This window comes from Rhinatrema bivittatum, chromosome 3, assembly GCF_901001135.1.
Source record: "Rhinatrema bivittatum chromosome 3, aRhiBiv1.1, whole genome shotgun sequence".
NCBI classification, from domain to species: domain Eukaryota; kingdom Metazoa; phylum Chordata; class Amphibia; order Gymnophiona; family Rhinatrematidae; genus Rhinatrema; species Rhinatrema bivittatum.
In genome coordinates this window covers 194,735,341-194,756,515 of record NC_042617.1, presented here as the reverse complement: position 1 = coordinate 194,756,515, position 21,175 = coordinate 194,735,341, and the positions used below count along the sequence as shown (strand labels likewise).

Below are 21,175 nucleotides of genomic sequence, written 5' to 3'. Positions count from 1 at the left end.
CTATGCTCGCATAAAGTGATGTGCATAGCTCCCTCCAGGCAAAGTTAGGGCTGTGACTCTTCTAATCAGACTTGTGCAGGTCGCTTTTGCCAGACGGTGCCCAATACCGCGCTCACCAGCTGAAGTTTACCCCCAAACGCTTCCATCCACGTCCCTTTTTGTCCAGAAAAAATGCTGGGCACAAAAAACGTGTGCCGTCAAGGGGAGGATAAATATTTAAAGCTCGTTTTTCGTGCGCATAACTCGAAAAGTTACCCGCACAAAGGCTTTCAATATTGATGACCTCTAGGAGTCAAATTCAAAACTGTCTGTTATCCATGCGTCACCCTGTCTTAAAAATATAAAGTGGCTGAACAGAAGGAAACAGAAAACAGCTTTATTGGGCAGCAAACGACAGGCTCATCATCTCCTTGGCCTTTGTTTTATCACCGCATCACTCTGACAGACAGCACCTTATTTTGTGCTTTTTCTTTTCCCGGCAAATGCCTGGAAAAGCCTTTTGCAATCTATCTGTATCAAAGGCACTATTTACACATAAAATTGCACAGCCCCTGTAAAAGAGGCAGGGGAAGAGAGAGAGCAACATTCTGGCAGTGACAGTAATTAAATGCAGGGCTTTGAGGTGGACTCCTACCCCCGCAGTAGCTGCTGAATTGGGAAAGGCTTAGGGGTCACTGTAGCCCTGGAGGGGGCTCACCCAACATTATTAAAAAGAGGCTGCAGAGGCAAATGTGGTTCAATTTTACGACTGTGATTATGTTTCCACCACTAAAATTTGCTCAAAGAAAACCAGCAAACGTTCTGGGTTGTGCTGAGATGTATACTGAACTAACAAAAAGGCTCTAAACTATGTGTTATCCTAATAAAGGTGGTATCCCTGCCGAATTACCTTCTTGGCTATAACAGATTTAAATTTGGGAGAACACAGTATTGCTCCCTTTCTGCTCATCAATGCTATCTAGGATTATTGGTTCACATGTTTTATTTTATTTTACTTTTTTTTTTTGCTGTTTAAGTTTTGAGCTTTAAGGAACAAAGCAACTGAGTAAAAAAGGATCATGCTTGGGAAGAGCTAAGATTGTGTTTTCTACACCTAAGGTTAGTAAATGTGAGATATACTCTCCACTTTAGAGAAAAACCCTTTTGTGTTAAAGAATGATGACTGAATTATGAATGTTTATGAAAGATGTGTGAATGGGCAGCAGACAGAGCTGAAGCCTTGACGCGGGATGCCTCGGCTCACAAGTTTCAAACTTGCTCCAGATTCGAACTGTGTTTATCATGTGTTCAGTATACGGGCATGTATTTTTTTCCACAGATAATGCAAACATTTCAAGTTATCCTTTCACTGGTTAAAAAAAAAAAAGTGTCAGAATAGTGCGGTAGTTCACACGAACACAGAAGAACAAGAACCTGGACATTTGCCTCCATCTGAGAAATCCTAGAGCACATGTTATTGTCTGTTGACAGACTGCTAGTGAACAGCAGGAGTGAAGAATTATGCAATGCTAAGAATTATCTTCTTTCAATGAATGTGCTCCGGTCAGCCACCTGATGAGAAGGAATTAGAAGGGGCTAGTTGTTTTCTCTGCCTGCATTTTTCAAGGACAGTGTTACTTCACCAAACTCCTTTACAATCAGCTCAATACAGGAAGAATCCAACAAAACTCAAGAAAACAAAGCAAATAATACCACACAACACTTTTGATGTGCAGCAGGCAGAATTCTCCTTGGTACGAGGAATTAAATGTTTTCACTATCAAGGTTGACTACTGCTTCATGATAATTACCCCCCAAAAACGATCTCACACGTACAAACGTGAAACACTCACTTCTGCAGCTCTGCTTCTTGCAGATCACACACATGCATGATGAGCACTTCAGGAACTGCACAGGTCGAAAGACCAGATTATAAATGAAAAGGACCTTTCAGTGTGCAGACAACGCATGCTCCCTCCGACCTCTAAAATCTCTTGATCTCTTGCCCCCTTTCCCCCCCCTGCATAACTCACCAGCATTCCCATCACATCTCCCCAGAGTCTGGAGAATGCTTCGGACATGAGGCTGTCTGCCTGGGGTTCGGGATCAGGGCAGGCTGCTCCATCCTCCTCCATGGCTGGGAGCTCCTCTTGCCTCAGGGGAAGGCACCTAACAACTGCCAACCTTCTGTCAGAGGCTTGACACCACCACCACCGCCAGCGAGCGCCAGCAGGAAACACACTCCCCCCTGCTCCTGCCGAAGAGCCTCACCATGCCTTGCCACCGGCTGCAATCAGTGCTCCCCGCCAACAGGACACCCACAGGATTCTTCAAGGGGGGAAAACAAAACAGTGTTTTCCGAGTCAGCTGCCAGGTTGTGCTCAGTCATTGCCCCCACCCCCATCCCCCTGTGCCTGCTAGATCCAGAGCTGTGCAGTTGACATTCCTTCAGAAACTTTTTTTTCTGGTAGAGTTGCAGCAGCAGCAACAGGACAAGTGATGGCTGGTTCGTACCACGGTGCCTCCGTGGGGGTCTCGGTAATGCTCCCGGCTGTAATTCAGGCAGGGAAAAAAGTTTCTAACCCATAGCAAGCACAAGGCAAACGTCGACCTCGTCCCCAAAGTATTATTTTAAGGCAATACCAGTAGGAAAGATGCTCGTAGTTCTTGGCTACACTCGCACAGAAAGCACCAGCCACCCCTTCCTTGAACAAATAAGCTCTTCCAACTTCACATGACTGCTCACTCTGTCTCCGCCGCAAAAGAAAGCTTTCAGCAACAAAAGGTAGTGTGATGTCAGTCAGACTCTTCGCATGGAAATGAGCCACAGGCAGGAGAACAAATCGCCTGTTGAAAGAGCAGCCTGCCCAGTTACCAGCAGCAGCCTTTGGCTTGGAACAAGTTTGCAATCTCTGAAGCTGAAAACAAAACAAACCCCAACCCTCCAGTAAACAGCTAATCCTGGATGTGGGATGTGGGACAGATCTCTCCCCCCGCCCCCCAATCACCTTTTCCTCAAACGTCAGGCTACCTCGGCTATCACAGCCCCAATCAATAGCCAGTCAAGCACTTTTCAGAAAAGCAAAACCCTGGAAACGTGGTCCTCTGCCTCCACTGATTATTTTTATCTACCCCAAGCACAGCTCCAAGGGAAAATTTATGGAAACACTTCACTTTCCCTTTCTACCTCCTCTCTCCTCCCCCCCATTCAGTTTCAAACACACCATCCCGTCAGTTCTACATATCACTGGGGGCTGAAGCTGTTTCTGAAAACTGTGCCAAAGCAATGCCTGGGAGAGAAAGGTGCGTGTGAGGGTGAGGAAGCGCTTTTTCTTCTATTCAAAAGCAGGGGGATCTGTCCAGCACGTCCCTGAAAGCATTTCTCCCTCCTCTACTTCCCCCCTTAGCTTAGATTGTTGTTCAAAACGCGGATCTTTTTCAGTGGCACTTGCCCCAACGAGGCCCAGTTTTGACGAATCTTCTTCAGGAGAGTCCACTCAAATTAAGTGTTTGAGTAAATGTAGCCTTTTTCAAATCCATAACGAGCTCGTCTGTACGCTGCTCCATCTGTTTCCATCTTCAGGTTCACCATCTTTTTTTGAAGATTCGTCGAAACTGGGCCTCGTTGGGGCAAGTGCCACTGAAAAAGATCCGCGTTTTGAACAACAATCTAAGCTAAGTAATTTTCTGTCTCTCTAGGGATTGGTGACCTGAAACCCTTGGTTCAGCACACAGTGTTTCACTTTGTTCTTAACCTTCTTTAAAACATTTAAATGGACTGAGCAGTCAACAAGATAAAAGATGCAAGTTGGTTAAGCAACATCAATTTTTAATCATATATAACAAATAATAAAAAATAGGATAAATAAAAATACTTTTGTAAAAATTAAAAGTGGTGGAAGGTGGTGCTCATGATTATAATACTAAATTGAGCTAGACACCAAGGTTTGGTGTTCTGGTAATTATATGAAGCATCATCCGACACTTCATAATCTTTTTATAATTGGGGGACACTGAGGTGTATTTATAAAAAATTGTTCTTTAAAAAAATTTAAGACATACTTTATTTAATGAGAATAACATTCGATTAGTGTGCGGGTTCATTTTGTGGATTGCCAAACTTTTATAGGCATCAGAGTGTCACCACTAGCGCCATGCCTCCATCTGGGACCTGGTGCTGGCCCCACAGAACCTGAAGACAGAAAATTCAACAATGGGGCCTCCTGACAGGCCCTGCAGCCCTCCATTCCTCCTACAGGTCTCCATGGTAACAGGAAGCCCTGCGGGAGCAGGGGCAGGTCGCTGCAGGGATTGTGAGAGCATAGGAGGGGCCCTGCGCCAAACTTCTATCTCTAGTTGCTGCTGCGGGGAAATCACCACAAGAAGACAAGTGGTGCCATGACTTGAAGGTTAGGGGCATGGGTTGCTCTGAGAGGATAGTGTATGGGGACGATCAGTGGGTGGAGGGACTCAGAGTAGGAGATTTATTATAACAAGGAGAAAAGCTGTGAAAAAAGGAAAACACCTTTTACTGTCACTCCAATCTCTATAAAGCACACACTTCCACCAGTGATGTCACACAAACTACATTTTTCCTGTGCTGGTGTCCCAATGACATCACAAAGGCAATATCACAATTGGCTTGTTCTAGAAAAGTTGTTTCTGGGATTCTTTGCACACTGCTGTATTATGAAATACTTTTCATAATTTTGGTAACTGGGTGCACCAATAAATATAAATATGGTATATAGATAACCATTCCCATATATAGCATGCATGACATTTATGTACTAAGCTAATAAAATGGATGATATACTAGATGCAGAGATACAGACACAGTGTTAGAAAAATCCCAGGCAACAGGTTGATTGAGAGCCTAAAATTCAAGACCTGGTGCCCAATGACAGATATGTCAGTGGGACCCTAGGCCATGCAAAGATTGGTAGGGCCCTATTGCTGAGCAGAAGGGAATGAAGAGGGAGTACTTGGAATGAAGGGGGTCTCTGAGGGACAAGAAGGAAGGAGAGAACAAAAAAAAAAAAGCAAAAGGAAAAATATAAAGGAAAAAGGAAAAGTAATTCAAGAAAAATGCTAAAATATACACAAGACAAAAATAAAGAGCAAGAGCCAAAAAGAAAAAAATTGAAAATATATATTTTTCCTGGCACCTATTTTTCACACCATCAATATTATACATACAAAGAAAGAGGGAGAGAGAAAAGGCCTAATAACCAACCTGTTAAGAAATCACCATAGTGCAAAAAAAAAAAAAATCACAAAACTTGTTTTTAATCTTTTGAGAACCTTTAACAGTGTTCTAGAATTGGCGCATACTGATATAACAGACAGATTTAGAGACAAAACAAATGTGTTGTATCTAACAGTACCAAAACTTGTCTGCCTACCAACCAGCATCTAGCCTTCAGGCCCTGGAGTCTCCCTGTCTTGTGGTCCAAAATTCTTCTGCAACACAAAGCCAGAGAGAAAAAACAGTACCCTTACAGCAAGATTATTCTCAAGTTCCCTCCCTGGATCTCTGCTGCAACCAAGGGTAATGCCATTTACATACTAAAACACTAAGGTACAAGGAAAATATTTATTTTTATAATTAGATATTGAAACAGTATTATTACAAATACACTTAAGGGTCCATATTCAGAAGATTTAGGTGCCTAGCAAAGAAGTTAAAACACCCAGATCTGCAAAAATGAAATTTCCCCCTTGCTGAGTACTTAAAGTTAGGCATCTGAACAGAGGACAGGGCCACAGGTGGAGCAGGTAAATTCAGTGCTCGGTACATTACCCTACATTTAGGTAAACAATAGCATTTAGGTAAATTTAAATGCATGTCTGATAAATGTTTAGCCTAAAAAAAGTTAGGTAGCTAAGTCTGTCTGAAATTTCATCAAAGTTTACAGCCTAATTTGTATTTGCAGACCTCACTGGATCACCTTTAAATGTTATCCTGTTTATGTTGAGGATGTTTACTCGACAGACAATTTATATGCAAATCTCCAGTATTAGCAGACTGCCTTGGCTTATCTACACCCATTCATTAGTAAAAGAGCAGTACACATGTTCAATACACATTTCATTCAATAAATAAATGAATAATTTGAAATCCTGTTTTACCTCCATCAACTTCCTTTCAAGCTTATATTTGCTCTAATGTATTCACAGAAACAGAGAAACGATGGCAGAAAAAGACCAAATGGTCCATCCAGTCTGCACAGCAAGCTTATGGTAGCACCAGCTGCGCTATACAAGTCTCCCCCATAATACAAGTGACCCCCATACTTAGTTTCCCAAACCGTTAAAGTCATGGCCCTTGTTGGTTTCTGTCTTAGTCCAATTCCCTGTTAACTCTTGCCGTTTGAAGCAGAGAGTAATGTTGAGTTACATCACAAGTATAAGGCTTATTTTTTAAAGGTAGTAACAGCCACATCAACAAGTTACTCCCATACTTATTTGTTTTCTCAGACTGTAGAATTCATGTACTTGTTGGTTGCTATCCAAAACGAAAATTTCCCTTTTCCTTTTTTCCTCTGCCGTTAAAGCAGAGAGCAATAGTGAGTTGCATCAACAGTATGAAGGCTTGTTGGTTAAGGGCAGTAACCACCACACCAGCAAGTTACCCCCATGTGCTCTTTTCCTCATTTCCATTCTCTAGCCTTTAGGGATCCACATTGTTTATCCCATGCCCCTTTGAAATCTTTCACCGTTTTTGTCTTCACCACCTTCTCCAGAAGTGCATTCCAGACATCCACCACTCTTCTCTGTGAAGAAATATTTCCTGATATTGATTCTGAGTCATCCTTCCTGGAGTTTCATTTCATGACCCCTAGTTCTACTGATTTCTTTGCAACGGAGAAGGTTTTTCAAATGTGCATCATTAAAACCTCTTAAAGGTCTGTATCATATCTCCCCTGCACCTCCTCTCCTCCAGAGTATACATATTTAGGTCCTTCAACCTCTCCTCATAAGTCATTTGATGGAGACTTCTCACCATTTTTGTTGCCCTTCTCTGGACTGCCTCCATCCTGTCTCTGTCCCTTTTGAGATACGGTCTCCAGAACTGAACACCAGGTGAGGCCTCACCAAGGACCTGTACAAGGGGATTATCACCTCCTTTTTCTTACTAGTCATTCCTCTATTGCAGCCCAGCATTCTTTGGCTTGTCACACTGCTTCACAGTCTTCAGATCGCTAAACACTATCACCCCAAGGTCTCTCTCTTGCTCCTTGCACAACAGCCCTTCACTCCCTATCATGTGCAGCTCTTTTGGATTACCAAACTCCAGATGCATGACTCTGCACTTTTTGGCAATGAATCTCAGCTGCCATATCTTCAACCACTGTTCAAACTTCCTTAAATCACGTTGCATTCTCACTACTCCTTCTGATGTGTCCCCTATATTGCAGATCTTAGTATCATCCACAAAAAGACAAACTTTACCTTCTATCCCTTCTGCAATGTCGCTAACAAAGATGTTGAACAGGACCAGTCCCAACACCAATCCTTGCGGCACTCTGTTTAACACCATTCTCTCTTCAGAGTAGATTGCATTTACCATCTGTTGCGACCGTTGCTGCTTGACATCTCCACTCCACCCTCCTCACCTCTTTGGCGACTCCCTCTTGCTCTAGTGGAAGGTTGGCTGCCACGGCGTCTCTCTGCCGTCTTCCTCCGGCGTCCCCGGAGCGGCTCAACGCTGCGATCCACCATGATTCACAAGGGCCTAAGGGCGCACGTGCGGCGCAGCCCCGACTGATGTACCAGCAGTGGCGCGAACCTCAGGGGCATCCCCCTGAGATGATGTCATCAGTACCGGATATATAAGGTCTTAGAAATCGCTAACTAATCGAGTTAGCAAGGAGCTGAATAGAAATTGGTTACGGACCAGTTTCGCTCTCTCCAAGCTACTCTGCCTCCTTGGACTTACCAGGAGTACCCTCTCCTCGGGGGCCTCACTCTCTCTTTGTTTTTCAGGTCACAGTCAGGAACCGGCACTCGCTCCTTGAGGACCCATGTTCCCGGACTGGTTGCTGAATACTCTTTCTGCCTGGAAGTCATCGCTGCCTACTACACCAGTGAGTTATCTTCTCTCTCTCTCTCAGAGCTTTCCCTGGAACCAGGTACTCGCTCCTCGAGGGCCTAACCTATTCCAAAACCTGGACTACTTCTAGAGGCTATTGTGTGAGTGTTACCATCAAGGTTCTGTTCCTGAACTCTGCATACCCTGCCTACTCACTATATTCATTTTCTCTACAGCTCAGTTATCTAGGATCGCTGTTCCAGTACCTGAGGGACTACAGCCCTGCCGGGCGCTCCAGCTCACTACTGCCACCTCTGGTGGTTCAATATACTGTTTAATAAAAGAACTAGTGTGTGCCCGTCTCCATACTCTGAGCCTGACCGGTGGTCCCTCTCGGGATCTTCCCCCGGGGTCGTGGTCATCTGCCACCGGCCCAAGAATCCACCCACAACTACCTCAAGCACCAACACCATCACATGCTGTCTTCTATCAGTCAACCAGTTTGTAATCCACGCCACCACTTTGGCGCTCATTTCCAAGCTTCTCATTTTATTCACAAGCCTCCTATGTGGGACCATATCAAATGGTTTGCTGAAATCCAAGTAAATCATAGAGAGCACTCTTCCTCGATCCAATTCTTTAATCACCCAGCCAAAAAAATGAATCAGTTTTGTCTGACAGGACCTTCCCCTGGTGAATCCATGCTGACTCAGGTCCAGCAATCCTCCTGACTGTAGATAGTTCACTGTTCTTTCCTTCAGCAGGGTCTCAATTACTTTTCCCACCACCCAGGTGAGGCTAAGCAGCCTGTAGTTTCCAGCCTCCTCTCTGCTCCCACTCTTGGGAAGCAGGACCACCACCTCTCTTCTCTAATCACTTGGCACCACGCCTATTTTCAGGGATCTATTGACGAGATCACACAGCGGAACCGCCAGCACATCTCTGAGCTCCCTCAGTATCCAGGGATGAACCAAATCAGGCCCCATGGCTTTGTCCACTTTCAGTTTACCTAGCTCTTCCCATACATTCTCTTCTGTAAACAGTTTCATCTACTCCCCTCCCCTCCAATCTCTTTCTTTCTCCAGGGTCTTCTTTAGTGAACACTGAACTGAAGTATTTGTTTAATATTTTGCCATTTCTTCTTCTCTCTCCACACATAGGTCCAAAGTGGAACAGTGAAATTGAAAGTTGAAAAGGATCATTCTCCTTTCTCTGATGTATCTGAAAAATGTTTTGTCACTTCTCTTTACCTCGTTGGCAATCCTTTCTTTTATCTGACTTTTTGCTTTCTTGATTACTTTCTTCATCACCCTCAGTTTCACCAGATATTCTTCCCTGTGTTCCTCTTTTTGGGATCCTTTATATTTCTTGAACTCTGTTCTTTTTATTTTGATTTTGTCAGCCACCTCCTTTGAGAACCAGATAGGTTTCTTATTTCTCTTGCTTTTGTTTACTTTTCTAACATATAGATTAATTGCTTTTGTAATTGCTCCTTTCAGTTTGGCTCACTGTTGTTCCACCTCTCTCATATTCTCCCAGTCTTATAGTTCTGCCTCCAGGTACTTCCCCTTTCAACAAAGTCCATATTTTTGAAGTTCAAAACTCGGGTCTTCGTGTGACATCTCCGTATCCTATTTGAGAGGTGGGCCCCCACCCGGACATTAGAGACACTTTCCCCATTAGTGAGTACTAAGTTGAATATAACTCCGTCCCTCGTGGGTTCCATTACCATTTGTTTGAACTGAGCCCCTTGCAGGGCATCCACTATCTACTTCTGTTAGATTCCACAGAAGGGATTTTCCAATCTACTTCCGGTAGATTTAAATCTCCAATAATCAACACTTCTCCCTTCTTTCCCACCTTTCCTCCATCAATGTTTCCTTGAGAATGACATAATATTTTTTTATATCTTGTTAAAGTGATCAAGACTAGCCAACCTGTTAATTTTTAAATCTAAGGAAGCTTCTAAATATGGGCAGACAAAAAGCATGTGATTTTGGGTCATTTAATTTTCTGGCCTCCTCCCATCCCCACACACAGCCAGATATATATCAATGGTGAAAGTTTCAGAAAACTAATGTTTTAGCTATTCAAAACATGGAATTACAGCACATCTAAATATACAGTATAACGCTTTTAGGCAAAAGGGGCGTCTGTCTGCAGCAGAGGACCAAAAGACTTCTCCCAACAGCTCCAGCAGAGGACTCAAGAGGACACCATGAACTGTCTAAGCTTCAACTTCCACAGCCCCCCCCCCCCCCCCCACACACACACACTATTTCCAGTTGCAGAAATTGAAAAAGTTAATTTGCATACTTTCCCTGTCATCCTTAACAGAAGACGCTGTGAACCATCTAAGTTCCAGCTTTCACCACTCCCTGCCCTCTTTCTAGCATCAGAGAAACTAAGCAACAGGTCTCCTCCCCTGCCTTGAGCTGTCATTGTGTTGCCTTCTTCCTGCATTCCTGTTCCTGCGTTCCAGTTCCCTGGTGTTCCTGCCTACCCTTGCCTTGTCCATATCCTTCTTGTCCTTCCATGCCCGTTTCTTGGTCATGTCTTGTCCTGTCTCTCCTTGTCTGTCTTTGGGCTTGCTCTCCCAGATTCTGACCTCTACTTTGGCCCCTGACCTTCCTTGATTGCTGCCTGGACCTGACCTTCTGCCTTGGATCTGACCACGCCTTGTCTGCTGCCTGCCCCAATCTCTGGTCTGCTCTGCTTTCTCTTGTCTGCTGCTTTTTCCAACTTCTGACCTGTTCCTCGTGTCTCTTGTCTGCCACCAGCCCTGATCTCAATCTATCTTTGGACTCTCATCTGCCTGTCCACCCTAGGGACCCATCTAAGTCCTGCCGGCTGCCAGAACCCAAGGGCTCAATCTGTGGGGGAGCGGCTGGTATAGTGAACCTCCAGCCTCTCTTTCCACAGGGGCTTCCACCAGCTGTCAACATAGGCCTAAGAAAGTTCATCTGCTAGGTGGCACCAACCATGCCATAGCACTAAAGGCCCACCAATACTGAGCTCATTACAAAATGGTTTTGACTATCAGCTTAAATGTTCTAAATTATACAACATCCATTCCACATATTTCCCTAGCTCAAAAATCCTATAAAATTTTCCATTGTATGCTTACCCATGCAATTCACTTTAGCCCTTCTTGAAGATAACAGACATAGGACCACATGTACTAAGCGTCTTCTACTACCCATAGACATAAAATGGGAAAAACCCTTTAGTTTGCAATCATATGAAATAATTACTGTACACATGGGTCTGAAACATCTCAAATGCTGTAGCTATTCCACCTTCAGCTCCTATCCCAACAAGGTTTACACCTGATCACTTTTCTGAGACAAACATAAGTATGATTTTATGACTTTCAACACACAAAAAAAGACAAGAATTCAATCCTCCTGGTGCTGTGTTTAGTGGTCTGCAGGCTCCTCCCATGAATCGCTGCACTTACCCTTCGGATTAGGCCCTGCTTGAAGTTCCCAGACAATGCCAGGCTTCCCTTCTTTCCTGCGTGGCATGATGCCGCCAATGGTCCTCATGCCGGGACATCACTGACATTCACTCTGGCCCCTAGGTGCACCTAACACCTGCCATCATCCAATTTAAAGGGCACACAGCGGTAAACAGCTGAAGGCACTTCCTGATGACATCATCCCCTCAGGCCTACATAAGGCCTGGGCTGACAGTCCACTGGCACCTTGGCAGTGGGTCTCCTTACTGTTTAGTAGTGTGAGTTGCTTCAGTGCTCTTTGTCTTCAGTTCTAGCTCCTTGCCTTCATCTTCAATTCCAGTTTTTTGTCTTCATCTTCAGTTCCAGTAGTCCTTGCCTTTGTCTTCAATAGGTCCTCATTTTCATCGCAGGTTCTTGAGTTCAGTTTTTTAATCTCTCAGTCTTCATAAGAACATAAGAACATAAAAAAATGCCATACTGGGTCAGACCAAGGGTCCATCAAGCCCAGCATCCTGTTTCCAACAGTGGCCAATCCAGGCCATAAGAACCTGGCAAGTACCCAAAAACTAAGTCTATTCCATGTAACCATTGCTAATGGCAGTGGCTATTCTCTAAGTGAACTTAATAGCAGGTAATGGACTTCTCCTCCAAGAACTTATCCAATCCTTTTTTAAACACAGTTATACTAACTGCACTAACCACATTCTCTGGCAACAAATTCCAGAGTTTAATTGTGCGTTGAGTAAAAAAGAACTTTCTCCGATTAGTTTTAAATGTGCCCCATGCTAACTTCATGGAGTGCCCCCACATCTTCTCGCTTGCCCACCTGTTCTGCTGCTTGCCTTCCTGCCCTGCCTATCTGTCCTGCCTTTCCCTTTGGACAGATATCCAGTATTGACCTCAGCCTGTCTCCTGGACATTCCTGAATGTTGCCTGCCACTGACCCTAGCCTACTTCCAGATTCACCTGTACTACATTTACTCTGGCCCAGTGACCTCAATGGATCTTCTAACTATCAGCAGAGGCCCCCACCTAAGACTTGCTGGTCTTGGCACCCAAAGGCTCAACCCAAGGCGAAGCTCCAGTTGGGCCTCTGCCTCATTCTACTCCACTTGCCAATAGTGGGGACCTGCAGGGCTTCTCCCTGCAGGTTGTGCCAACTCCACCTTGGTCCAAGGGTCTACGAATGCAACACCTGGTTTGGCAAGAGTCCAAATGGGTTTGTGTTCCCAATGCAGTTGGGTGGTAGGGTGGGGTGTTATCATTCCCTCCCACCCCACCCCCCTCATGTTATGTAGGTTCTCCAGGAGACCCTCAGCTCATGACTCAGGCTTTATATTTCATTTTAACCAAACTGGCTGAAAAACCCTGGTATTCTGATGAAGAAGGTGCCAGTAAGGTTAATAACAATGAAAGATGTGGTTAAAGGGAGGAAAGTGGTCCTGCAAGTGGGTCTTCCTTCACTGAGCTTTGTCGATCGCTGTTTAGGTGGAAAAGGAACACCAGGGGCTGAAGTACTGTGAGTATTAGTGACTCAGTAGTAAGAGCACTTATTTCTGTGCCATTTCATGACAATTCTTTGAAAAAAGTACTTTAAAAATAAATGGTGTACAGGACCTTAAACTAACACAGTGATTCTCAACCAGTGTGTTGCGACACACCAGTGTGTCACCAAGCACCAGCAGGTGTATTGCACACTCCCACTGGCCCAGCTGCTCTTCTCTTCCCCTCCAGCCAGAGTGAGTGCAGACATCCTTGCACTGCTACAGTTGCCATCCAGGCTATCATCATCCTTAAGCCCAGATAGGAACAGGACCCGTATTAGTGGGAGTTCGAAAGTGTAGCATAGTCTTTTCTTCTTCCCACCCCCAGTGGCCCAGAAGAGGAAGTGATGCTCAGTGGGACATGTGGGAAGAAGAAAGGGCCATGCTGCATTCAAAAATGGCAGTAGCATTGGCCTGAGAAGCAATGCCGGCTGAAAAAAAAAAACGTTGATGATCTGCAATGGGAGACAGCAGCATTAGTCCCTGCAGCTGATCGGATTAATTCTTGGACAACGGGAGCTGGAAGAGGAGGCTGCTACAGCTCCCAGTTGTGCTTGGAGGGGTGGGGAAGTGAGTAAAATTGAGTATGAGCTAGCGGGGTGGGGCAGGGAGTGAGTGAAACAGAGCAAGCATGTGTGTACATGAGAGAGAGTGAGAATGTGTGTCTGAGAGCTTGTGTTTGTGAGAGATATCATGATTATGTAAGTGAGAGAGCAAGAGCGCATATGTGTGATTGAGAAACTGGTCCTGGACATGACTGGTATGCATGTAAGAGAGAGGCTGGACAGGGAGGTAACTGTTTTGTGTGTGTGTGTGCGAGAGAGAGAGACTGGTCAGGGAGGTGAAGTGTGTGTGTGTGTGTGTGAGAGAGAGAGACTGGTCAGGGAGGTGACAGTGAGAGAGAGATTGGTCAGACTTGTATGCATGTAAGAGAGATAAACTGATCAGGAAGCAGACTAGTGTTCACATGAGAGAGAGAGAGAGAAAGACTAGTCAGGGACTAGACTGGTGTTCATCTGAGAAAGAGATTGGTGAGGGAGGTGACTGTTGTGTGTGTGTGAAAGAGAGATAGTCTGGTCAGGGAGGTGACTGGTGTGCATGTAAGAGAGAGAAACTGGTCAGGGTGAAGGCTGGTATGCATGTGGGAGAGAGACTAGTCAGGGAGGTGGCTGGTGTGCATCTGAGAGAGAGATTGGTGAGGGAGGTGACTGTGTGTATGAGGGAGGGGACACTGTGTGTGAGACTAGTGAGGGAGGTGACTGTGAGAGAGAAAGACTTGTCAGGGAGGTGACTGGTGTGCATGTGTGAGATTGAGAGATGGTCGGGGAGCTGACTGGTTTGTGTGTGTATGTGTGTGTGAGATTGACAGACTGGTCAGGGAGGTGACTGGTGTGTGTGTCTGTGTTTAAAAGAGGCAGAGAGGCTGGTCTTGGGCCCTAAGGAAGAGGACTATGAAGAAAGAGCTTTGGTAGCCCCTGCTGCTTCTGGTGTGTGCCACTGGCCTGCAAGGGAAAGGAGTAGGAGAGTTGCTGGAGAGGGTAAGTTAAGGTGGCTTTTTAAGTTCATTTTTCTTGAATGACTGCCATTTTAATTGTTGGGATTGTGTGTTGTGCCTGCTGTGTTGATTATTGGTGTTTGGATAATTTTTAATAATTGTTATGAGTTTGCAATTACTGGATATTATTCTATTCATCAGTTGTTTTGAAACATGTATTCTCTTTATTAGTATAGCTTTACAATTATTTATTTTATAGTTCTTGAGAAATGTATAAACAGAAATGTGCAGACAAAAACTGAACTGGAAACAGAAAGAAGCCTAATTCTGTATGAAGTGCAAAAATGGAAAAACATTACCATTATGGTCTCTTTATTCTATATTTGGTGATGGTCTGTCTGTGTTCTGCATGTGTGACCCAGGTAAGGGTATTCTGCAAGCTTGTAATTTCTGGGTAGGGATCTATAGCAGCTTGGCATGTACTGTTATCCTAATAAGAGGTGAACTGGTGTTTAGGGCCTTGTTTAATATTTGTAGTGTTGCCATTTCATAGATTGGGTTGTTGTTGTTTGAGTGTGTTCCATAATACAGATGCAACTTTGTATGGATTAGTTTGTATGCATTATTGCAGATCCTGGGAGTATGTTAGGTGCTATATTTCTGTTTCCATTTCTCTAGGTTTGTAGTGCATGCAGAGTGGATTTTTTGGGTATCCATGTTTTTTTGTACTTGTTGAAGGTCGGTTTTGTGTGTGTGTGACTGAGGTCAGGTATTTTACTAGCATATAGGCATTTGTACAGGTCTTATTTATTGTGTTTTCTCAATAGGACTTGCACTGGTGGTGAACTGCTGTCTTTCCATTAGAAAGGCTATTGCGCCTGGTAGTAGGGAGAGTTTGTGTTGCTGTTATCGCAATGACACCATATCATCTTTTTTGTATAGTGAATTATACGGAGAAAGTCCTAGTTCTGCTCTGCACCCATTGTTGCAGGTCAGGGGGTTCCCTGTGGAACCCCCTGACCATGAGAGTCATGTGTTCAGTGCGTCATACACGTGAGAACCATCTGTCACGAGTGTCCCGACAGAAAAAAGGTTGAGAACCACCGAACTAACAGATGCCAGGTTTAGGAAAAAAAAATGTATATATATTTATATTTATTTTCAATAAATGATTCACTCTAAGGGAAAGAAGTGTGCCATGAAATTGCAAGGAGTATTAACCTTTCTGGAGAAACTACTGTGAGTCACTTTCAGGAAGGAAATATGATGTTCATCTATTTTTCAGAAGAGAGAGGGTGTTATTCCATTTACTTCTTGATGGGGCACAAGGAAACTTCCTGAGTATGACAACAGCAGCTGAACTCCATGGCACTGATAGGCTTTCAGTTGGCAAGACTTCAGGACATCCTGTAACCTGTGTGGTGGGAATGAGATTCAGGTCAAAAAATCCTATTATATAGCATTGGAAAAGATGAAATCTATTTTGTACAACAGATCAGGTAAATAGTAATGTGGGACTGCCCTCCAAATAAAAGGACATTTGGAGATGCTAGTACTGTCAATCGAGTCTCCAATGGTATTAGCAGTGGTTTTCTCAAAGATTCTCCAAGTGCAAGGGATAAACCAGATGTTTTTCTTCTTTGACAAATCTCCAAGTTGTGGACCTCTCAGCTGAGAACACCACTTAATTGACACTTCCAGGCCCCAGTGGCTCAGCGCACAAGAGCCAGAGGTTACCTGGGTCTCTCACATGGCAGCAGGATAAAGTCTGCGCCAAGAATTCATGCCAACCACAGTGAGAAAATTAATGAACTGCTTGTTTCTTCCTTTTTACACTAATGCCATAGTTTGTTCTGCTTTTGATTTATTTCTATCTGTTTCACTTTGAAAAGAAATAGAAAGCAATTCAAGGAACTGAACAACAAAGCATCTACAGACTTAAAAAAAAAAAAAAAAGCACAATAAATATATCAGACTGTGGAAGATGTTAGGCAATAATTAGTTATGTCTATTTTCAATTTCTATACCGCCTTCTTCCCCACAAAGAGGACTCAAAGCGTATTAAGTCATTCATCATAAAACAGTATATCTATATAAAATAACAAATACAATGATTCCTGGTACTGACCTACTCCATTCCCTGCCATCACTAGGAAGAGAGAAAGATCACATCAGACAACTTAAAAAAAACAAAACGCACCCACTCCCAACAGTACAATCAATACCTTCACAGTCAATATACAATAATAGATCAGTATAATACTAACTAGCATATCCACCCCCAAATCCCAGGAGGGTAAGAAAAGCTTGCATATGCCAGCTTAAATTCCACCCTGGCACTGGCCAGGCATTTAAACCTAGCCCGTGTGACAGCCGGCACCTCAGCAACAGGTCCTTCTGCGTAGCCTGCAGTGCGTGTTGCTATTCTGATCCTGCCTTTGTCCTTTTCCAGTTCCTGTTCTCTTTCCAGGTCCTGTTCCTTTCTGCTCTTGTCTTTGCCTAGCCTCCATACCCAGCCTTGCCTTCCCCCTTCATTCTGTTCTTATCTTCTCCCTGGCCCTGCTCTTCCCTCTGCCCTGCATGACCCAGTTCCTGTTCTCTGCTTTGTTCTTTCCCTTTCCTTGCCCTTTGGAAGGATCTCTCATGCTTGACTCTTGCTAGTTTCTTGACTGTGCCTGACTGCTATCTGCCCTGATCTCTGCTTGGATTTGGTCTCTGCCTGAATGTCGCCTGCCCCAACTTCTGCCTGGAACCGATGTTGCTTGTACGCCAACTGCCCTGATCCTTGGCTTGCCACTGGACCTCCTCCTCTCAGCGGGATCTCACCTATGTCCTGCTGACACCTGAATCTAAGGGCTCAACCTGTGGGGAAAAGGGCTGATAAAGGCGCTCAATTCTTGTCCCCGAGTGCACCTGCCTACTAATGGCATGGGCCTAGTAGGTTCACCAACTAGACAGAGTCAATCTCACCTCAGTACAAAATGCTCACCTACCAGGACATAATATGCATGACCCTAATTATCACTTTCCAGCTAGGCAGATCCTGTTGCACAGGAGATGGACCCTTGGGCCAAGGTGGGGTTGACGCTACCTGTTGGGCAAGCCTTATGGGTCCCCACCGTCAGCAGGGGGAGCTGGCTGACTGACGGAGGCCAGCTGGAGCTTCGCCAATACCAGCCCTCGTTCCCTGAAGGTTGAGCCCTTGGGTACCGGGGCTGGCTAGACTTAGGTGGGCCTCTGTCCGAGGTCTTCTAAGGGACGACGAGGAGGTCAGCCAGGGGTCAGCAGCAGTAGGAGTAAATAATCTGATGTGGACGAGGAGGAGTCCCGGAGACCCGGGCGCCAAAGGAAACAGGAGGCAGAACAGGCCGAAGCCTGAAAGGCCAAGTCCAGAATGAGGTTGAAAGGAGCATTGTCAAGCAGGCTGAAGTCAGGGCAAGCAAGGATGAGTGGCAAGACAAGTGTGGGTCAAAACCAGAGGTCAGCGGGAGAATAGTCAGGCAAGGCAGAGGTCAAACCGGAAGGCAGTCAGTAGCGTAGTCAGGCGAAGCAGTGGTCAGATCTAGAAGACGATCAGTAGCGTGATCAGGCAAAGCAGTGGTCAGATCCAGGAGACAATCGGTAGCGTGGTCAGGCAAAGCAGTGGTCAAATCCAGAAGGCAGTCAGGAACATCAAGCAGGGTAGACACGGAACAAAGGAGCAGGAACAGGTATCAGGATCAGGAACAGGAATGAATCAGGAACCAGGAACATGGAGGTATCTCAGGGAGAAGCAACTAAGTACACGACTAGCGTGGAGACCTGTTGCCAAGGCAAAGAAGCACTGGCTGGGCCCGGCCTTATACACCGGGACCCAGTGACGTCATCATCCGGGGCTGTGGGTTGGATTCCCATCGCGGCACCTTCAAAAGGAGAATAGATGCGGGCGCGTGCGCACCTAGGGAGGGAATCCAACCCGCGGCCTCATCAAAAGGAGGGGTGTGGCGCGAGATGGTGGTGTCTCCCTACGGACCACACGGGGAGACATGCCATGGAGCTGAGACGTCTGCTGCGAAGCTGGGAGCACAGGCAGTGGCCCAAAGTCGGAGGAGGCGACCCCTGGCCAAAAGGGAAGCCGAACCAGGTGCTGGAGCAGGCAAACAGGGGTAAGAGGGTCTGGCCATGGGCCTGCCGCAACCGGCACACACAATAGATCCATTCTCTTGATGTTGGTAACAGCACAACTTGCATAGGCACTGGTGGCTGCAACAGCAGAGCAAGCAGCAGCTGGCGCTCTCCAGGAGCTGCTCTTTCCAGCTCACTTCTTGCTGCCCAATTTCTGATTAGCCATCTCCTGTCTCCAAGAACTTAGTATATGGCACATTTAAAACTAATCGGAGAACGTTCTTTTTCACTCAACGCACAAATAAACTCTGGAATTTGTTGCCAGGGGATGTGGTTAGTGCAGTTAGTGTAGCTGGGTTTAAAAAAGGATTAGATAAGTTCTTGGAAGAGAAGTCCATTACTTGCTATTAATTAAGTTGACTTAGAAAGAAGCCACTGCTATTACTAGCAACAGTAACATGGGATAGACTTAGGGCTGGATTTTAAAAGGGTTACGCGCATAAGGTACACGCGTAACCCTTTTAAAATGCCCCTGCGCGCGCCGAGCCTATATTGCATAGGCTTCCGGTGCATGCAAAGCCGTCCTGGGGCTTTCTTGGGGTGGACGTGTCGGGGGTCGTGACGCGGTCAGCGCGTCATCCAGGGGCGGTGCCGCGGGAGTGGTTTCGGCCCGGGGGTGTTCCGGGGGCATGGCTGCGGCCTCCGGACCAGCCCCCAGACCGGAACATGGCGCGCGGCAGCCGGTTCAGCGCGTGCAAAGTTACGCCTGCCTCAAGCAGGCGTAACTTGTGCGACAGAGGTGGGGGGGTGTTAGATAGGGCCGGGGGGGTGGGGGGAGGCAGAAGGAAAGTTCCCTCCGAGGCCGCACCGATTTCGGAACGGCCTCGGAGGGAACGGACAGCGCGCGCAGGGCTCGGCGTGTGCAAGTTGCACAAATGTGCACCCCCTTGCGCGCGCCTGGTGTGCGAACAAAAGTACGCGTGTGTGCTGTGTTTTAAAATGTACCCCTTAGTTTTTGGGTACTTGCCAGGTTCTTATGGCCTGGATGGGCCACTGTTGGAGACAGGATGCTGGGCTTGATAGACCCTTGGTCTGACCCAGTATAGCATGTTCTTATGTTCTTATCTTGTTGGGGATGCTGCTCCTTTAAATGTCAGCAACTGCATAGCCCTCACCTCAAAAAGTTATAAAAGCCAGCATGGAACATTCATGTCTGTCTCCTAGTGAAGTACATCTATACGATGCATATGGGACATATTTCTAGAGATAGTTAAAATGGAACAAGTGATTATGTGATAGGGTGTTCATTAACTAACCTACAACACATGCCACCTCCCCATGTGTCAGATGCTAGGCCAACGAACCTTTAGCTCCTAAAAAGTGCAGTGAGTTATATTAGCTAGCATACATAGTGGGTTGAATATTCTTTTATTCAACAGCAAGTGTCATAGAGAGCTAGATTTAGGATAGGTAGCAGCTGAAGATTTACTTAAATTTAGTCAGCTATAACATTACTGGTTAGATTTAATCCTACTGTTTCTGCACCTGTGGACAGCCATTTAACTAACAGGCCGATGCAGTATCACCACTCAAAATTCTCAGTGGAGAACCAGAAGTGTAAGAAGGATCTCAGACCCAACCCTGTGAATGCAGATAAACATATGTGCATTGTGGAACAACACGCAAACTTTGACCCATATACGGGGGGAGAAGAGGGAATTTATAAAAAGCCATTTTACCCATCTAATAGCAAACTGCACAAGTCAATAGCTTTTGAAAACTGCCCTCAATAAAATATATTGACGAAACTGGTCTACTCCAATTAACATATTTTCTGCAGTACTTTGGTACTTCTTTGTCACAAGGTAACTCTAATTTAGTCTTTTTTCGTGCTTTGTATTCATTATTGTCCTCCTCTGTTTATATTTGTTATGGCTGCATGTAATAAATATGAATAGTTATAAAAGATACGTTTTTTAGTAAGTCAAGTGGAGAAGAATGTCATGAAATACAGGATTGTACTCTCAACCCCCATCAATGAGTTTCAGTGTTTAAGAGAAGAAGAATAGCGAGTTTAGGCATCAGCATTACCCAGGATAAACAATTATATGAGCGATAAACTTATATCCAGTATTGCTTATCCTGAGAAATGACCATTTGAAGGTATAAACTCATTGGATAGCCAAATACTGCTTTGCTCTATATCAGTGGTTCTCAACCGGTGTGTCGCCAAGAACACGCAGGTGTGTCGCCACACTTCCTGGTCCCCCGCTGACCCAGCTGCTCCCCGGTCCTCCTCCGCCCGGGTTTAAAATGCTGTCAGCCCGGGTGGAACGCGGCAGGACAGCTGGAGTCAGCGGCATCAGCATCGGCATGGTCTCTTCTTCCCGCTGCCCCCGCGGCCCGGAAGAGGAAGAGGTGAGCAGCGGGTACGTGCATGGGAAGAAGAGACCATGCTAGTGTGGTCAGAATCGGCCCGAAGAACAGAAGAGAGTCGCGGTCTGAAGAATGTGCAGCGCGGCTCGGAGGAAAATGAAGAACGTCAACCCCCGTGGCCC

The 21,175-nt window shown here is 45.5% G+C and overlaps 1 protein-coding gene across 4 annotated transcripts in view; it reads right to left on the bottom strand.

The window, feature by feature from the left end:
* SASH1 (SAM and SH3 domain containing 1) overlaps positions 1 to 21,175 on the bottom strand; it is a 590,251-nt gene that overhangs the window by 418,537 nt on the left and 150,539 nt on the right. Inside the window, exon 1 of one of the 4 annotated variants that reach the window (XM_029594049.1) lies at positions 2,013 to 2,794. The exons of 1 other annotated variant lie outside the window; for it this stretch is intronic. In XM_029594049.1, the coding sequence (XP_029449909.1) occupies positions 2,013 to 2,114 (102 nt within the window). In that variant the 5' untranslated portion in view covers positions 2,115 to 2,794. Of the gene's footprint in view, positions 1 to 2,012; positions 2,795 to 21,175 lie in introns of those variants that run through there. 2 more of the 4 variants (XM_029594045.1, XM_029594046.1) reach the window with 2 other exon arrangements.